This window comes from Aulonocara sp. 'chitande type north' Nkhata Bay, linkage group LG15 (assembly GCF_057382095.1).
Source record: "Aulonocara sp. 'chitande type north' Nkhata Bay isolate Kocher_YH1m ecotype deep benthic linkage group LG15, A_spYH_male_GT1.1, whole genome shotgun sequence".
Taxonomy (NCBI): Eukaryota; Metazoa; Chordata; class Actinopteri; order Cichliformes; family Cichlidae; genus Aulonocara; species Aulonocara sp. 'chitande type north' Nkhata Bay.
The window spans coordinates 30,865,646-30,882,276 of NC_141358.1; the positions used below are offsets into that span (position 1 = coordinate 30,865,646).

Below are 16,631 nucleotides of genomic sequence, written 5' to 3' on the forward strand. Positions count from 1 at the left end.
CAAAAAAGGGAGTTTGAAATAACCATGCCTATTTGTGTCCTGAAGTGATGATGGTCAGCTGGGACAGGCACACATTCAAAGAATCAACATCCTAAACAGATTATAGCATAAAATAAGCAGATTATAGCATAAAATAAGACCGTTATGGTCCTATCTCTTATCATTTCCCTTTAATGAGAACAACGTCCAAACCATTGACTCATGCTGTTATTCAATATATGGGATGTTGGAATAAAAAAAATGATTAAATAATCAAATCCTTGATGGATGCACAACTTTGTGAACTGGAAAAACTCTAGGTCTTGTAATGACTAAGTCACTTAGGTTTATGAATATTGAGTACTGACATTAGGAATAGTCTGAAAATGATTCAGCAGCACATTAAACAGACACCCTCGGGTGCCGCCAAGTGGTGAATACTAACAGCTGCAACGTTGCTGCCCTGTCAAGCAGCAACTCTCCCAACAACTGCACAACGAAACAGATTCAGACAAAAGAGGCTTTTATTATAATAGAGGATATAAAATAAATATACATGACTTCTTCTCATTTAACAGTCATTTGTACAGTGAAATTTGGACAAGTTTGCTAAAAGCAGCTAAATAAATTTTTACTTTTTCGGATTTTCGCTTTTTCGCCGACCTATTGCTGCTTTATCTATAAACACTATGAAAAGACAATACCATTTAGGCCATATGTATATTTCAAACTCACGCTCACACGCACTCACGTAATACAGATAGAATGTCAAAAATGGACAGACACCCCAATCTGCAAAGCATTACTCTGATGTGGCTCGGGTGGGGGGGGTGGGGGGTGGGGGGAGGTACTTTTTGTAAATACCCATTTTCAAAAACATTATAAACCTTCAAAAATGAACTAAAGCTTTCAACAGGATGTGAAGAAACAGCTGCCATGAAAACATCTATGCAAGGTGTTAAAGAGATAACAAATGAAGTTCAACTAGGACCGTGCCGTACTTCCTTGCAATACCAATTTGTACCACAAGGTGGCGCAGCAAGTCAGTGTCACCTTAACTTAACCACCAGGCAAGTAATTATAAGCACATTCTTATTTACAATGGCGACCTGGGCAAAGAAAAGCCTCTTGAAAAAAAAAGGTGATTTTTATTGAAAGCTTTAGTCAAAATTTGCAGATGGTAATTACAAAAAAGGTTTTTAAATAACAGTTACTTTTCTGCTTCCTCTCTAATCCCCCCCCACACACACACACAATGGGACAGAGTGTCAGTGGAAACATTTTGTGATTTTTATGCCAATTTCTTTTCTTTTTAAAAAAAAAAAGGCAAATGGCATCACTTCTTTCAACTCTGCAGATGGAGCGTCTGTCCGCCTGTACAAAGTGTTGCGAGAGCGACAGTAAGTGCTTATGTTCTCCATTGGAAAAAGACAGGCACATGCAATACTATCAAAAAAGAGGCGATGTGAGAGGACGGGCAGCCTAGAGGTGCACTAGATTTTATAAAAGCGTTGTACAAGTAAGTGTCCTTCCACACACACACACACACACACACACACACACACACACACACACACACACACCTACCTTCTAACTTTCATAGCACTGCCAGAAGTTTAGTGTCTAAAGCGAGACATTAAAAAACATTAAATACCATATTTTTTATTTACCACTAGATATTTTAGCAACGACAGTGCATTAGAAGACAATTACTATATCTCAATGAGAAGTCCTTAAAATGTTTTTTATGTACAGCATTTCAAAACATAACTGCGCTTCAGTAATGTGTGAGGACGATATCTATGAGCAGAGAAAACAACAGCCAATCCTGCATCAGGATTCTTTGCAGTCAAATCAAATAGATACTTAGCTGCTAACAATATGCTACATAGTAACAAGAAAAATAAAAGACTGACAGAGGAAGTGTGAAAATACAAAATTAAAACCCCATGACAAGTTTAGCTGATGAAATTTAAAAAAGAAAAAAAAGGCACCATCCACTCAAACTAAAACGTGGACCGTTAGTTATCATTCCTGTAAGTAAGGACAGCAACACTGTGGAACCGAAGCCAGTGAGCGATCACAGGCGTCGGCGTCACCTTCATTCTACTGTACAGTGAGGTGGTGTGAACACATTCAGTAACTAGACGTTCATTCCACGTGAGCTTATTTATGAAGAGGAAACAACCAGGAGCAGGAGAACTATGGTCTAGCGAAGGCGGGTCTGTCTGACAGAGGTCCCTTTCTATAGCTACTATAGTTAAGGCAGAGGAAATTCAAACATGGGTATTATTAATACATGTATGGAAAAAATAAATATGATTGTATACTATTCATATATATATGCATTTCTTTACAATAATTCTTTTAGAGTACATTTTAAAATGCTGTGGGGGGAAAAGGACATAAATGAGAGCTGTCTTGGTCTACTGTACTCAGTATTTCACAAGAAAGGAATACACATCACCCAATAAAATATAATAAAACCTGTCAACTGCAAAACCTAGAAACAGGTAAAAGCTTTAGTCTGGGATTTCTTTGCATAGGAGTTTGTCTTTTGCTGGAGCCTCGTGCTCATTAGTAATACTTGTGACACCTCGTTTGTGTGGAGAGAGAAATGTACAACAAAGAGTCTCAACATATCCTCACTGCTACTCACTTCAACTTCAAATACACACAGTAACGGGAGGCCAAAACCTTTGAATAACTGCTGGTTTAGATCCCTACTGTGTGCCACTGACCTCCCCCCCCCAACCAGTGGATCTGTCTGCCAGTCTGTCAGAAAACAGTAGAAGTAAAGATGAACTAAAGACACGGAGTGCAAAAAGCTACTTCATCTGGACATTTCAGGTACAGGTGCATTCCTTTAAGTTTCTCTTTAAAGCTGCTATAATCAAGATTTTTAGATAAGCAAAAGCTTCAATGACCATGCTTCCCATTAAAGGGGCCACAAAGTGATGGATCCAGAAAGAATTATAAACAGTTTTATGGAATACTCAAAGACCTTTGAACTGTTTTGGTTTATTTTCATTTAAAAAAAAAAAAAAAAGGCTGCTTGCATGTTTTTCTCCATGTTCGTTACCAAGGAATGGCAACATGTCCATTTTTTAACATGCAGCAAAAGCAACTCAGCAACACTAATTCCAGTGTGCCTTTTATGTGCACATTTTTCATACTAGCCTGGCAACAGGAAGGTGTAACCATTGACATGCTGACTGACTGCTAGCTTTCCAAGCTCCTCAGACTGCTGCTTGTTATGGTTTTTCAGCTAAGACACTCTCCGCAGACATGGTTTGGAAGGTGAAAGACATTTTGCTCATCTAATCACCTTCCAAATTTCTTGAAAGATTCATAGGGAGGTGTTACATGTTGCTTTATGTCCTCCTGCCCCAAGAGACCAAAAATATCAATTACTGCAGCTTTAAATGAGTTTAAAACATAAAGGACCCTGCCTTTGTGTCATGTAAACACTGAACAGTTCAGAATCGCTTAACATGAAGAAAAAAAAAAAGGCATAACTGGGAGATTTTTCTATGGGCTTTAGAAACAGGACACACATGCTCTGAGCGGCTTGTTTTTAAAAATGGCTGTGGGGAAAAAACCCACAAACTAAATTTGCAGTTTTTCCACATTTACATAATTTTAATAAATGCAGTTTAGAATAAACTAAATAAATAAAATAAAACTAAATACTATAATAAACAAAGTTATCTGAATCTAATTACTATATTTTTTAATTGAAAAAATTAACCTGGGTCTTTCTGGTTAGGGGTAGGTTTAGGTTAATCCAGCTGTTTTATGGATTTTGGTCTATTTAGCATGCTCACATTCTTCAGAAACCAAAGATATTGTGCCAAACGGGCAACAGTCCATAAAACCTCTAAAACTCTAAGCTCTGTAACTCTATACGGGTTATCAAAGACCTGTGGGACATTAACTGACATTATATCTTTGAATTTTGAAAAAGGTTTGATTTTAAACAGTATCCATATCTCATCTCATCAGACAATGTATGCACTAAAAATGTAGATAGTGGCCATTTACAGAAACAACCACACACTCAGATTATGCATGTCCTGTTTTAAATGAAAAACCCAGCAAAATTTGACATGAATCCTGTTACAAGATCCATCCAGATGCACTTTGCTTTAAATAAGCATAATTTAGCAGAACAAAATAAGCAGAACTGAGACTACCCACCTATCTGCAGTTAGTATCAATGCATGAAACATAAAGCCTTAAAAAAGTTCTATTCAGTGGTAAAATTCTAATGATGTTGCTAATGTAACGCGGGTGGGTACTTTTAAGCATCAGTGAACCATAACTGGACACAGAAATACAATTATTTTCATTATACACACATATCTTGCATGTTCTGATTAATAAAAAAAATCCCTAACACCATTATCTATTTGTACTATTACAGCTTTGATAAGGACAGAGGTCCAGTTCTCTTTCCAGCCACAAGGTGTCAGTGTTTCCTAATTAAACTGCAGGTCACACGTGCAATAAACACAATGTCTCTTTTCCTCTGTATGGGGGCAAATGCAGTTAGTCAAATAACTGGGTGCATTCTTTAACACAGCATGCAGGGTGGTCATTCATGATGGAGCAAGTTGTCAGGAGGATATGAAAAGAGAAGACTTGCTCTTACTGTTGTATTGTTAGTATTATAACCCGTAAAATTAATACTAGAAATGCTTTTAGCAAAGTTTACTGTAAGTATCAAAGGTAAACATACCGTATGAACTAGTTCATAGTGTTACATACTGTGTAGGTAGCATTTTTTTTTTAACAATATATTGTGGTGCAGATAATAATCTGCATAATAATTTTAACTAGTCCATGCTGCGCATTGCCACTTCTAACAGTGAAAAACAGCCTCAAAGACAATTTTGTATGTGAACAGATCCCTAATAACTTTTCTGTAAACGCCTGAAAGAAATTCTGAAAAGGAAAATCCCCATATAAAAAAAAATCAGATTTTCAAAAATACTGAAGACAAATTGGTTTGTGTTTAAAAAAATAAGATATGATCAATATGATCTTCTGAAATGTAATGAAGTATTACTTGAAAAAGAAGACTTTGTGCTTAAGGAAGAAAAACAGATTTGTGGTAATGCAGCCATTATCTTTTGCTCATTACCTAGAGTTAGATAAAAACACTGATATCACACTCATGTCTGCAGCAAAATTTAAAAATGTTACTACCAGCCCATCAGTTTAGCTTAGCATAAAAACTGGAAATAGGGGGAAACAACTAGCCTGGATCTTTTTTTATTTTATTTTTGTTATTAGTATTATTGTATTTATTTATTACAGGCTACAAGCACATTTTAGCTCTCATAAGTTAGCATGTTATACATCACTAGTTTGACCTACACAAAACACTGAAGTTTAAAGTGTCATACAGATAAGTTGTTCTAAGAAGTAGTTTAAAAAAATAAATAGTAAACGTATTAAAATGTCCACATATAACATCATTAGCTTTAAAAAAAACAAAACCCATGAGCTTAAGAAAAGCTGTTATCCTCTAATAGCCCCATGCTAGCTCTCCTTTAGTGTTTCCAGGATTTATGCTAGGCTAAGCTAATTAGCTACCAGGAATGGCTCTACACTAAAGATACAGGCAATGTTGAGAATTATATTGATTATAATAGTAATATAGTGGTAATAATAGTAGTTGGCAGGTTGCGCTACTAACAATGTAATACATATATTGTGACATTTATTGTGACTTTTTCACTTTCTACATTTCGGAAGAACAATTTTGCTGAATTTCTAGCACTGAAAGGCATTCATGTCTCACAACTTGGCTTGGTACCACCCACATGATAGACTCAGGTTGCACAGAGCAACATACATTGATTTGACTAGGATGAAAAGCGTTGTCAAAAACACCAGTCAGAACTTGGGTGAAGGGGTCCCAAATGACTGGAGGGTGTCTCAGTACAGACACAGGCTCCATTGAGATTGACATTCATATTTGACCCAACAGTTTTGCTGTCCCTTGTTCATAACGATATTAAAAAAAAGGCAATTCCTGCACAGGGAACAGGAGTACGGCAACCCTGGGAGTGTTATACACTACAAAACTTATTTAATTGACATATATACTATATTCAACACTGTGCTCTGACTAGAGAACTACTAGTCAGAACACAGAGGGTGGGAGTGAGCATATCAACCTGGTCATTTAAGTCTCAGCGAGAAACTAGAGTGTTTCCCTCACAGCTTCTTCAATTGTAGCACTTATTAAATGTCCTTCATTTCACTTTTCTCACAAGTTGATTCATTAATTCAAAATGAACTCAGACATACAACGGGTTGTATACACTGGATATAAAAATGTAAATAAGTTGCTCATACCTCCATGCATGTACTAAAGAAAGCACCCATTGTCTTTGAATGTACCCCAGTCTCTACCTGCACACTCAGTGTGGCACCGCAAGGGTGATATGGAAGAGGGCGAGCCTCACATTTGTTCCAGCTCTTTGCAGATCGGTTCAGTGGTCAGTGCAGTTCTAGTAAGTAAAAGGATAAACAACATGCATAAAAAACATACTGTACACACACACACGTGCACACGCTCATACACGCCCACGGGACAACAGAGATAACAATAAAATCTTAAAAAAAAACAATCTGACATCAGGCAGTAACAGTCTCAAGAAGCATATGTCGGAGGGGGGGAAGCGTACTGTTTAGCTGCCCTGTACGATTATGCGCATCTTCAGAAACCTTAAATGTTTCAAGGGTCCAAAATAACACAGGTGTCACAGCAAAGTGAAAACCAGCGAACAAGAACGCACTCCGGAGCTGCCGGCCACCAACAAGAGGTGTCAAAACCTCCCGAAGACGCTGCCATCACAGAAAGCAAAGCTTCTGTATAATGTGATCACATTATACAGAAGCTGTAAAAAGACAACTGCTTTTCTTACATTCCAAATCCAAATCTAGATAAACACTTCTAAATATAGAAACCCTATAATATCAAGATTTAAGTTAATTGTTTTTATATTTCCCTGCAATGACATCAGCTTAAAAGCTGAGGTTTTTTTTCTTTGTAGAAACTTTTTTCTTAAAAGGTTGGGTTTAGCTCAAACTTTAGCTTATCGTCATTTGATTATCCGTGATAATTATACACTAGAGATGACAGTAAAGGGCTTTTCCTTTTAAGTTGCCTCACATCTGATCGCTTCTGTATGTAACAATATTTATAATGACAAGTTAAACTTGAAAAGTCTAGCAAACGAGCAGGAGAAAAAAACTCAAATAGAAAAAGGTGCTATATAATATACTTGAACACAGCTGCGATTCTTCCTGGTGAGGAACGTTGTGTTTGTAAGTGCCACGGTTCTGAGTCTGTGTGTGAGACGCCTTGACATCTATCTTACACCTTTTTTTTCCCCAGTCGATTTAAAAGTGTTTCAACGCGCCGATGAGGCAGAATTTGTTTTCTCATTGGATTTCGTTTGGTTCCTATGTTCATCAGCCTTCGTGTTACAGTGCCGCTGAAGGCTGTCGGGCGAAAGGTCAAAGGTGAGGGCAGTTTGAAAAGAAGGATGACTGGAGTTGGAATGATGTAATGAAGGGACAAGGGTCCAACCGGGACACGGGAGCCGTGGAGCTGAGGTTGTTGAGGGTTGGCTGAAGACAAGGAGGAGCTTGACTCCTCTGCTGGTTAGGGAGTGACAAGGATCCTCAGTAACGGTGGGTCTGGTGGGAGTACTGGGAGCTCTGCTGGGTTGATGATGAGTATCCCATGGTGCTCTGGGGTTGAGTGGAACCTTGGACATTGCTTTGGTAACCAAGGCGGGAGCCAGAGTGCTGAAAGAGAGAGAGAAGTGGAGACGCAGTCGCTAAATCACCAGACTTCTTATTAGCAAACATTCAAACGGTGACTCTGGAGGTGTGCAAAATATTGTGTTTTTAAGGCTACATCCAGACATTGCGCTAATGAGCGCGACTTCCTTCCAGATTCAGTTGTCTGCAGCTAATTAACCTTTCCTCATAAGCTGTTTTCCACATGGATTTCAAAAAATTGGGATTATGATATTTCCCTGTGTGTTCAGTGGCTCTGGGATTATTTCACTAGTAATGAAAAAAAAAAGTCTCATTTACACGCTTGGAGACATGGACTGTAAAAAGTACTGGTGCTGAAATTTCAACGATCTGGATATTGCTTTGAGAATCTGAGACCTCAACTGTTTGCATACCTCCATACCACAGTTGTGGGTTCTTGGCTACACTGTTCTAGATTAGGGAAATGATCGGTGGGTGGTGCATGATGGAATATATGTGGATAGAGATCAATAAAGGGAAAAAGTAGGACACTGACAGTAGCAGCTATAGCCACACTCGTGATGTGTCTGACCACTGCGACAGTTTATTTATACATCAACTGAGGCCTGACAGCCACCAGCTGTGTCACTTGCAACTAGGCATATCTCTGTATGCAATATACTTGTGTGCCTCGCTGATACAGAAGCGGGAGAGGTCAAAGCGGTCACTTAGATCACACCGTGCTCTGTTAAGTACTGACACATGATCTCCCTGCTCCTGCGGTCATGTAACGCTCAAACCTGAGCTAACCCCATACGTTGCTGATTAGTCGCTGATCACATTTATTTTCTGCAGCAGTCGGGTTCTCCTTGAAAGTCAAAATATGTCATATGCCAAACTTTGGCATCCAGCTTCACTTCATCACAGGCCGAGAGCTGTTGTCTCTTTGGCCTCGTGATAAGAGCTGAGCCGGCGATACAGGAGGCGCCTGAGCAGAAAACAAAAGCTCACAGGCTCCATTGTGATTTGATATCAGCTCTGTACAGTCCTTATCATTTAAACAACATCTTGTTGTTGTCTGGTATCTGAGTGTTTGAGTATACATTTTTTAGCCTGCAGCCCCCTGTAAGCATTCTCAGCCCAACAACATGTTGGTTCATGTCTTAATACGTTTAGATTTCCCTATCCTAACTGCCTAACGCAGGTTTTTTTCCTTCTGAAGATCATGTCAGTTTCTTAAAGCACGTACTTGCAATCAAACTGAACTCAAACAGGAGTTTGGAGTGTCTCATTTTCAGTGCTGGAATGGTACATCCTGCTGTGGTCGACCTTTTATGCTTTTATATATATATTTTTCTTCACATATACTGTTACACTGTGGGATGTTCATATTAAACAAGCCTTCAACCTGCTCTAAACACTAGGTTTAAGACAGTTTTTTATGATCGTTTCAGGGTTCAGGTACTATGAGCACAGAAGCTGCTCTCACCTTCCAATCAGGACACAGTTAGTTTGAAGGGACGAGGAAGACAGCTAAAACAGCTTGTTTCAGTCAGATGATAAACTCACGTTTGTGCCAGAATAACACTACAAAGGAGAACTTGGAACTCATGCACAGCTACTCATGCAACTAATAGAGTCCAAGAATGAAAGTCTGGAGCAGGAGATGATTATAATGGACTCATTTATCGGGCAATCGTGGCTCAAGAGTTGGGAGTTCGCCTTGTAATCGGAAGGTTGCCGGTTCGAGCCCTGGCTCGGACAGTCTCGGTCATTGTGTCCTTGGGCAAGACACTTCACCTATTGCCTACTGGTGGTGGTCAGAGGGCCCGGTGGCGCCAGTGTTCGGCAGCCTCGCCTCTGTCAGTGCACACCAGGGTGGCTGTGGCTACAATGTAGCTTGCCATCACCAGTGTGTGAATGTGTGTGTGACTGGATGTGTAAAGCGCTTTGGGGTCCTTAGGGACAAATACAGGCCATTTACCATTCATTTAATAGAGTTTTAAAGTACAGACAAATGAACAGTTTCACCAGAAAATGTTGGTGTTGGTGTTTGTTCTATAATATTGTACTGACCTGGTAATCTGACTGTAGCACCCCAGTGCCTGAGGAGGCCCCAGAGGGTCCGATCCGAGGTTTCTTGTTGGGTGGCCCCTGGTCCTGACCGTGCTGTAGCGCTGCAGTGGTGGCCCCCGTGGCTCCGGCGGTGCCGTTGGTTTGAGCAGAGCTCTGCTGGGAGGGGGCCTGCTGGGCTGCTGTCTGCTGCTGGTTCTGGGCCTGAGCCTGGCCAGTTGTCTGCTGGTGCTGCTGGGTCTGGTTCTGCACAAAGACACACAAAGCTGAAAGTGGGTCGGGATTTATGGAGTGGACTAAAAGCGAGTGTGTGGAATGATCTCGGGTTCTTGCTGAAAACAAGAAACCAAGATTTTGCTCTATTTTTAGCTGTAGGTTGTTCTTTTCTGCATCTGTGACCCACTTTCCCACTCAGATGACTGGATTGAAATGCAGCTCAACAACATGAGTTTAGAGTTTTAAGGACGCATTAAAAAAAAACTTAAGTAGACCACAAGAAATGTTAACCTAATGAGCCAAAGGAAGGAAGGAAACGTATACTAACTCATCTGAGGATGAGACAGTAAGGATAGCTCATATTCTCTGTCTGTCTATATTGTTAATAAAGCAGCTATTACATATCTATTTCCATGTTTTGAGAATCTGTTGCCCATTTATGCTGCTGGCTCAGGCCCTAAAGCCCTAAGTCTGGTTTCAAGTTCAAAAATCGAGACCGCAATGACGGACCAAAATCATTGTTATGGTTTCTGCCAGCAGCCATACCCCAGAGATGCCCCAAATGGCCCTTGGATGTGGATGCGTGGCTGAGTTGAGGGAATGAGACACCCTGTGTGAACAGTTCAGTCCTTCCTCAGGTGATTATTAAATATGGTTCACAGAAATCTGCAGCCAGTTTCTGGTGCAAACATTCATTACGTTCTGGCTCATTATGTGGCAATTATGTGGTTTAAAATTTAGTCAAAATTTGAAATTTGGTGTAAAAATTTGACACAGTTGTGAATTTATCAGTTTATGGCTACAATTCAGGAATTCAGTGTGCAGAATGTTGACCTTCAAGCCACCACGGGGCTTTTAGGGTCACACTTACTAAGTGGGACAAATTAGCATGATGCCACAGTCGCAAAAATGCGCTGATGGGAGTGGAAAGTTCTGAGGCGATCCCCTAACAATCCGCTTGTTTGTATACAAAAATGAAGGCGGTCACATCAACAATGACCAGCATTCTACAAAGAACACGGCAGATTACAAGCATATGAGCTACCGTGAGAAAGTGAATAATGAGCATAGGCACAGGTTTCTTTCCAGAGACAGCATAACACCATGAAATCAGTCAGTAGGGACCCAGTGAAGAGTTGTAGGATACAGCCAAAGTTTGGCACTGCACTCACAGCTGTGACCCCTCCAGCGGCACAATTATCTTTCCTCCTTTCAATCCAAATAAATGACACCCCCTAAAACACCATCAAGCACAATTAAGACAAGCAGAAAATTCTGTGCCACAAACCTTGGTAAATCAAGTAACAAGTACTTTTCTTTGAAAAAAGAAAAGAAAAACATCCCATGATCGGCTTACAGTGGGTTGAATTTGTCAGTTTGCTTACTTACAAACAAACAAACAGTCTCTAATTTTTATGGTTATTTCATTTTAACAGAGACAGAATATCAACCAAAAATCCAGAAAAGCTAGAAGCTGATTACATTTACATTTCCCTGAGTGAAATAAGTATTTGATCACCTAGAACCCAGCAGGATTTCCCATACATTGCACATGTCCCCGTGTGTCCACAGAATCAATGTCTTCCATTCCAGCTTCTCTGCCACCATGAACAAGAGCAAAGCAAAGATATCAGACTTGCACAAGGCTGTCACCAAGCTTGGTGAGACAATGATAACTGTTGGTGCGATTTCTTTAAATGGAAGAAATATAAAATAATTTTCAGTCGTCCTCGATCTGGAGCGCCGTGCAAGATCACGCCTCATCAGGTGAGGATGAAAGATGGTGGATCAAAAATATCTGAAAAACTGCATTTAGTCAATATAATGGCAGATATAGTGGCTAGTGTATTTTAGTATGAATGTACAGCATGATGCGTAATCCTGCATGTAATTTCATAAAATCAGCAGCTTTCACTTCAGTCTGCAATCAGCAGTTTTGGTGTTGTACTGATTTGGAGCAGCCAAATTATTTTGTTTATGTTGTCTATTATTGATTGTGCATGTCCACACTTTATGCTGACAGGAAGTCCAACCAAAGCAGTGCAAGCCGAGCTCCTCAAACACTCTGTTCTCTGGTGTAAAACTCAGATCTTTTCCTGCCAGCAGCTACCAATATGATGTAGGAACAGCGGTCACATGGAGCCATCGGCCTCTGCCTCAGTGCTCACTCTCTCATTAGATTTCACAACAAAAATCTTATCTTAATCTTAGCGCCTTTGAAAAAAGGCTGCGCTTTTTAAGCTACATGCAAAGCAACAATGAAACACAGAGCACAAGGACGGTCAGCCTCCTCATGCACTTCTGTACACCGTGTACAGTGTGTCCCTGCCTCTGGCAAAGTCGCCGCTAAATGCCTGCGCTGAGTTATTACACTGTAAAAATAACTCAAGGGACACTGTTGACTCAACTAAGATACTGCTTTCTAAGAAAAAGTAGTACTATAACCTCATATCACTCCAGTAGATAACAATATCTGTTCTTTATGGCTGAAAGGGAAAGTGCCTGGACACATTTGGAGCTACCACTTGGAATAGCAATAGTACAATCCACTAGTGAAAAGCTGTACATTAAGACTTTATCAATTTAACAGTCCCCAAAATTTCTACAGAAAAAGCCTGAAAAATAAATGCAAGACTTTGTGAGGTGGGACAGCCGCGCATTAACCCATAAAATACACCAAAAACTGCCACATTAGACCCCATTGACAACTAACTTAAGATGGGACGTTAAGTGAACTGACACAATACCGATCGATGTTTTAGTTTCTGAAAATGTGACGGTACTTTTTTAACCATGCAGATACTGCAGGCAGTATATATACCAAGAAGGGTTGTCCAAATATCTATACTCTAGTGCTGAACATTAATATCAGCTTAGGTATTCGCACATTAGCAGTGCCACAAACTGTGCCGTCTTCACACGCAGCTTCGCACAGCACTGCTGCAGACAGGCGGGGACACAGCCCTTTCTCTCACTAACAGCTTAGCACATGAACAGTAGCACAACAAAGCATCTCAAAGACTGACATCCCAATCTTTATGAGGATGTTTCTGAGGTGTTAATGTAGCCATGTAACTATTAGCAATAACCTAAAAGCTGCATTCGCCGCCAGTGAAGTTATCTGTAAGGCAGCGGCTAGACTGCCTTACAGTCTAAGGCACAGGATAACTGGATAACACTTACCTTTTCTGTTTTCTCCTCTGGCTCGTCTTCATTAAGAAATTCTCGTTTGGGGTAGGGGATCTGACAGCCAGCAAACACACTAGAAGAAAACAGATGAAATTAGTGATTGAAGCACCAACACGATTGTGTTGATTAAAGTTTGCAAAAGTTTACTAAGGCTCACTCAGTGGTTGGTAATGGGTCCTCTAGGAAGTACGGGTCCTGCAGCGCCTGCTCTGATGTGATTCTTTTAGTCGGGTCCATTGTGAGGAGCTTTTGGAGCTGAAGGCAGAAAAATACACATGGTTACAAGATCTACACACACACACACACACACACACACACACACACACACACACACACACACACACACACACACACGATCAGTGTACGATAGGAAAATACAAAAAGGTGGGGGCTTCCTGATTAGTGGCCTTTCAAAATAAGACGATTTTATTAAGTAGTAATAGTATTAGTATACGTGTTTACATAGTTATACTGTGTGCACCTGCACCTCATTTGGGGAATAACAGCCCAGTCCATGACCCTTTAAAGTTTATTACTTTTAAGGTGAGTTTAATGGTTAATTAGTTAGCAGTTACAGTTAGGTTTGGTCACCAGGAAATGGACATAATGCCTCTAAAGTAACTGAACTAAGATATATGTGTGTGTGTGTGTGTGTGTGTGTGTGTGTGTGTGTGTGTGTGTGTGTGTGTGCACTTACCAACAAGAACACCTTGCTGTCTGGTTTCACTTTATGCTTCTCCATGTATTTGATTAAGCTGCTGTTTGCATACCTGTTGGATGACAAATGACAGCATATGTGATATTTCATTTACAAGTCTACAAGCTCCCCGATTATAGAGGTCATTAGAGCGGCCACCCACGTCGTCCTCCTGAAGTCTTTTTGCAGTGTGGGGTACTCTGGCATCTTCCTGATGTCTTCCCAGTCTTTATCTGCGAAAGACACAAGCACGTGACTAAGTTAACACTTTTATCGATACACTAAACAATCTCTTGTATATGTGTGTGTGTGTGCAGACCTGCAGGGAAACCCATGACACTAAATATCCTGTCCAGCTGGTCGTGATGGAATGGGTTACTGGTCTTGATGTCTTCCTGGCGACAGTGAAAGATGGGCTCCGATGTTAGCAGCTCCGCAAAGATGCAGCCAATCGCCCAGATGTCTGAGGCACGCACACATGTAAACAGACAACACTTAGTCTCAGTATTGTGGAGATACACTAGCTACAATGGCTAAATCTTCCTGGATTACAGGAAGTCATTTTTTTCTGCTGGAATATTGATGTTAGTGTTACTGCTTAACTACCTGCATTGAAAATGCTACGTCCAGATGAACAGAATCAACCTTTTGGGATGATGTGACGTATTTATTTTTCTGTATAATGTTTATAATGTAGATTCTGCATTTCTCTGTAAGCGTGACCTACCTAAACAAAATTTCTTACCAATTCTGTTTTTTTCCTCATTATTAGAACTGACAGCATACACAACTGAAACTAAACAACTGTATGTTGCACAATTTTCTCTCACTGAAACAACTGAAAATGAAGTGTCCTGCTACTGGAAAGAGGTGCAAAAATGTAATGAACACAGGCTGCTGTATGCTCAGCTCTACCTGGCATGTTACCTTTCCAAACAAAAGAAAAAGAAATGTCAGTTACACGCATCATTTTTCCAGTATGTTTATAACTTCACCAGATAACCAAATATCGACAGTTTTCTCTTTTTCACTCATCGTCATAATTTTAGCCACGTTGCCTGAAATTAGAAAATGTCAGCTGGATGATTTAAGCATCTGTCTTTTCGTTGCAAACATTTTCATGGTGGTCGCTATTTTGGAGAACTTTTACACTCACGGTGAGGATCCTCCACAGTGGTTGTGACACAGTGGAGTGCATCTATTTGCTTGCGCTGCCCTGCACGTTTTGTGCATGCGTGAAATGGGCCGCCTCATAATCGGACACACGTGAGGCTGACCGGCCGGTCACCACACAGGGCGGAGAAAGCTGGAAAATCAGCTGATTCTATACTCTGGCCAGCTGATTGGTGCATGTCTGGGGTTTTTTTTGTTTTTTTTCCATTTCCTTGTTGTACTGCATTATTTATTATGTATTTTCAAAGCCCGACTAGGAAGAGTTGTTGGCTCCTCTTTTAAACTTGTTTGAATTAAATGTTCTGTTTTTGTATGTCAAGACACTTACATGTTACGTGATGTGAATACAATGCAATGGTGAGTCATTGCTAACAGCCTAAGTCGACTTCCATTCAATGGACTGACGTGGGAAGATGTAAGATACTGAGATTATAATGGAACATGTGCTCCACGATTGATTTATTCTGATGATGTCCATGGATCACATGAGTACTTTGAACTTATCAGCTGTGCATGTAAACCAAGAGACCCTGCTTCTAAAATCACAGCTAATTCTGTCAACTAACACAAACCTGATGCAGTTAAGCAAACAGCCAGGGATCAAAGTCCTGCCTTGGTGCAGAGCATTACGTTTTTTTCATCTGTGTGACTCACCAATAGCTTTGGTGTAGTGCCGGGCCCCCAGCAGCAGCTCCGGGGCCCTGTACCAGAACGTCACTACCACGGGGTCAAGGTCCGCCAGCGGCTTCAGCGGAGAGTTGAAGAGTCTGGCGAAACCCATGTCAGCTACAGAAGGTGCGAAAGAAGATAGACGCAGTTAGCAAACAAAGGCATTATCAGATAGAGATACGAATGCATGTTCAAGGCTGCTGTCAGAGCCACGGGTTCTAGACAGAACCTCGGGCGTCTCTCACACCGCAACTAAATATGAAACATCCACAACTGTAAAGCTGAACAAGGCAGGCTTTTAATGTCAAACCACATCTGTTCTACTTAGCATGAAAAGACAGTATTCTTTCCTTTTAGCAAAAAAATCCCTTGCTAAAACGGTAATGTGAGAAATAGAGCAATTTCCCACTGTTAAAAAAGTACCTTAACAGAAAACATAAAAGTTACACATAAATATTTAACTCTGCCTCATTCTAGTAAAGATTAACAGGAAACTGGCACAAACAGATTCTCTTCCTGTGTCTTTCTAACAGACAGCAGAATAAGGTACAGCTCCCCTAGAACCTGGTCAGTGGTCTGTGTATGGCTTTTAAATAGCCAGTCACAAACACACACCAGTGGCTGCAGAGATTACAAGTTTTCCTGCTGTTGCTGCTGTCATCTTGGATTGTGGAGTTGGGATTGGAAGGACTGCTATTGCAAATTGGAATTCCGACTTCCCACTTCGAATGGAGCACACCATTAAGCAAGATATGCTTCACTACCACCATGAGTGAGCAGTGTCCTTGGCTTATCAATCAAATGTGGTTAGTTTCAAAACACCAGCATTCTGTTGGTTTGAGTTACATCA

General features: G+C 40.5%; 1 protein-coding gene across 1 annotated transcript in view; it reads right to left on the reverse strand.

Annotated features, from left to right (window-relative positions):
- Nucleotides 1-485: 485 nt before the first annotated feature.
- Nucleotides 486-16,631, reverse strand: part of cdk19 (cyclin dependent kinase 19) — a 78,586-nt gene continuing 62,440 nt past the window's right edge. The window contains exons 6-13 of the mRNA XM_086262868.1: nucleotides 15,767-15,898; nucleotides 14,259-14,402; nucleotides 14,103-14,172; nucleotides 13,940-14,012; nucleotides 13,400-13,497; nucleotides 13,237-13,315; nucleotides 9,841-10,083; nucleotides 486-7,809 (exon numbers count right to left, since the gene is read on the reverse strand). Coding sequence (XP_086118994.1) covers nucleotides 7,684-7,809; nucleotides 9,841-10,083; nucleotides 13,237-13,315; nucleotides 13,400-13,497; nucleotides 13,940-14,012; nucleotides 14,103-14,172; nucleotides 14,259-14,402; nucleotides 15,767-15,898 — 965 coding nt within the window. The 3' untranslated portion in view covers nucleotides 486-7,683. The remainder of the gene's footprint in view (nucleotides 7,810-9,840; nucleotides 10,084-13,236; nucleotides 13,316-13,399; nucleotides 13,498-13,939; nucleotides 14,013-14,102; nucleotides 14,173-14,258; nucleotides 14,403-15,766; nucleotides 15,899-16,631) is intronic.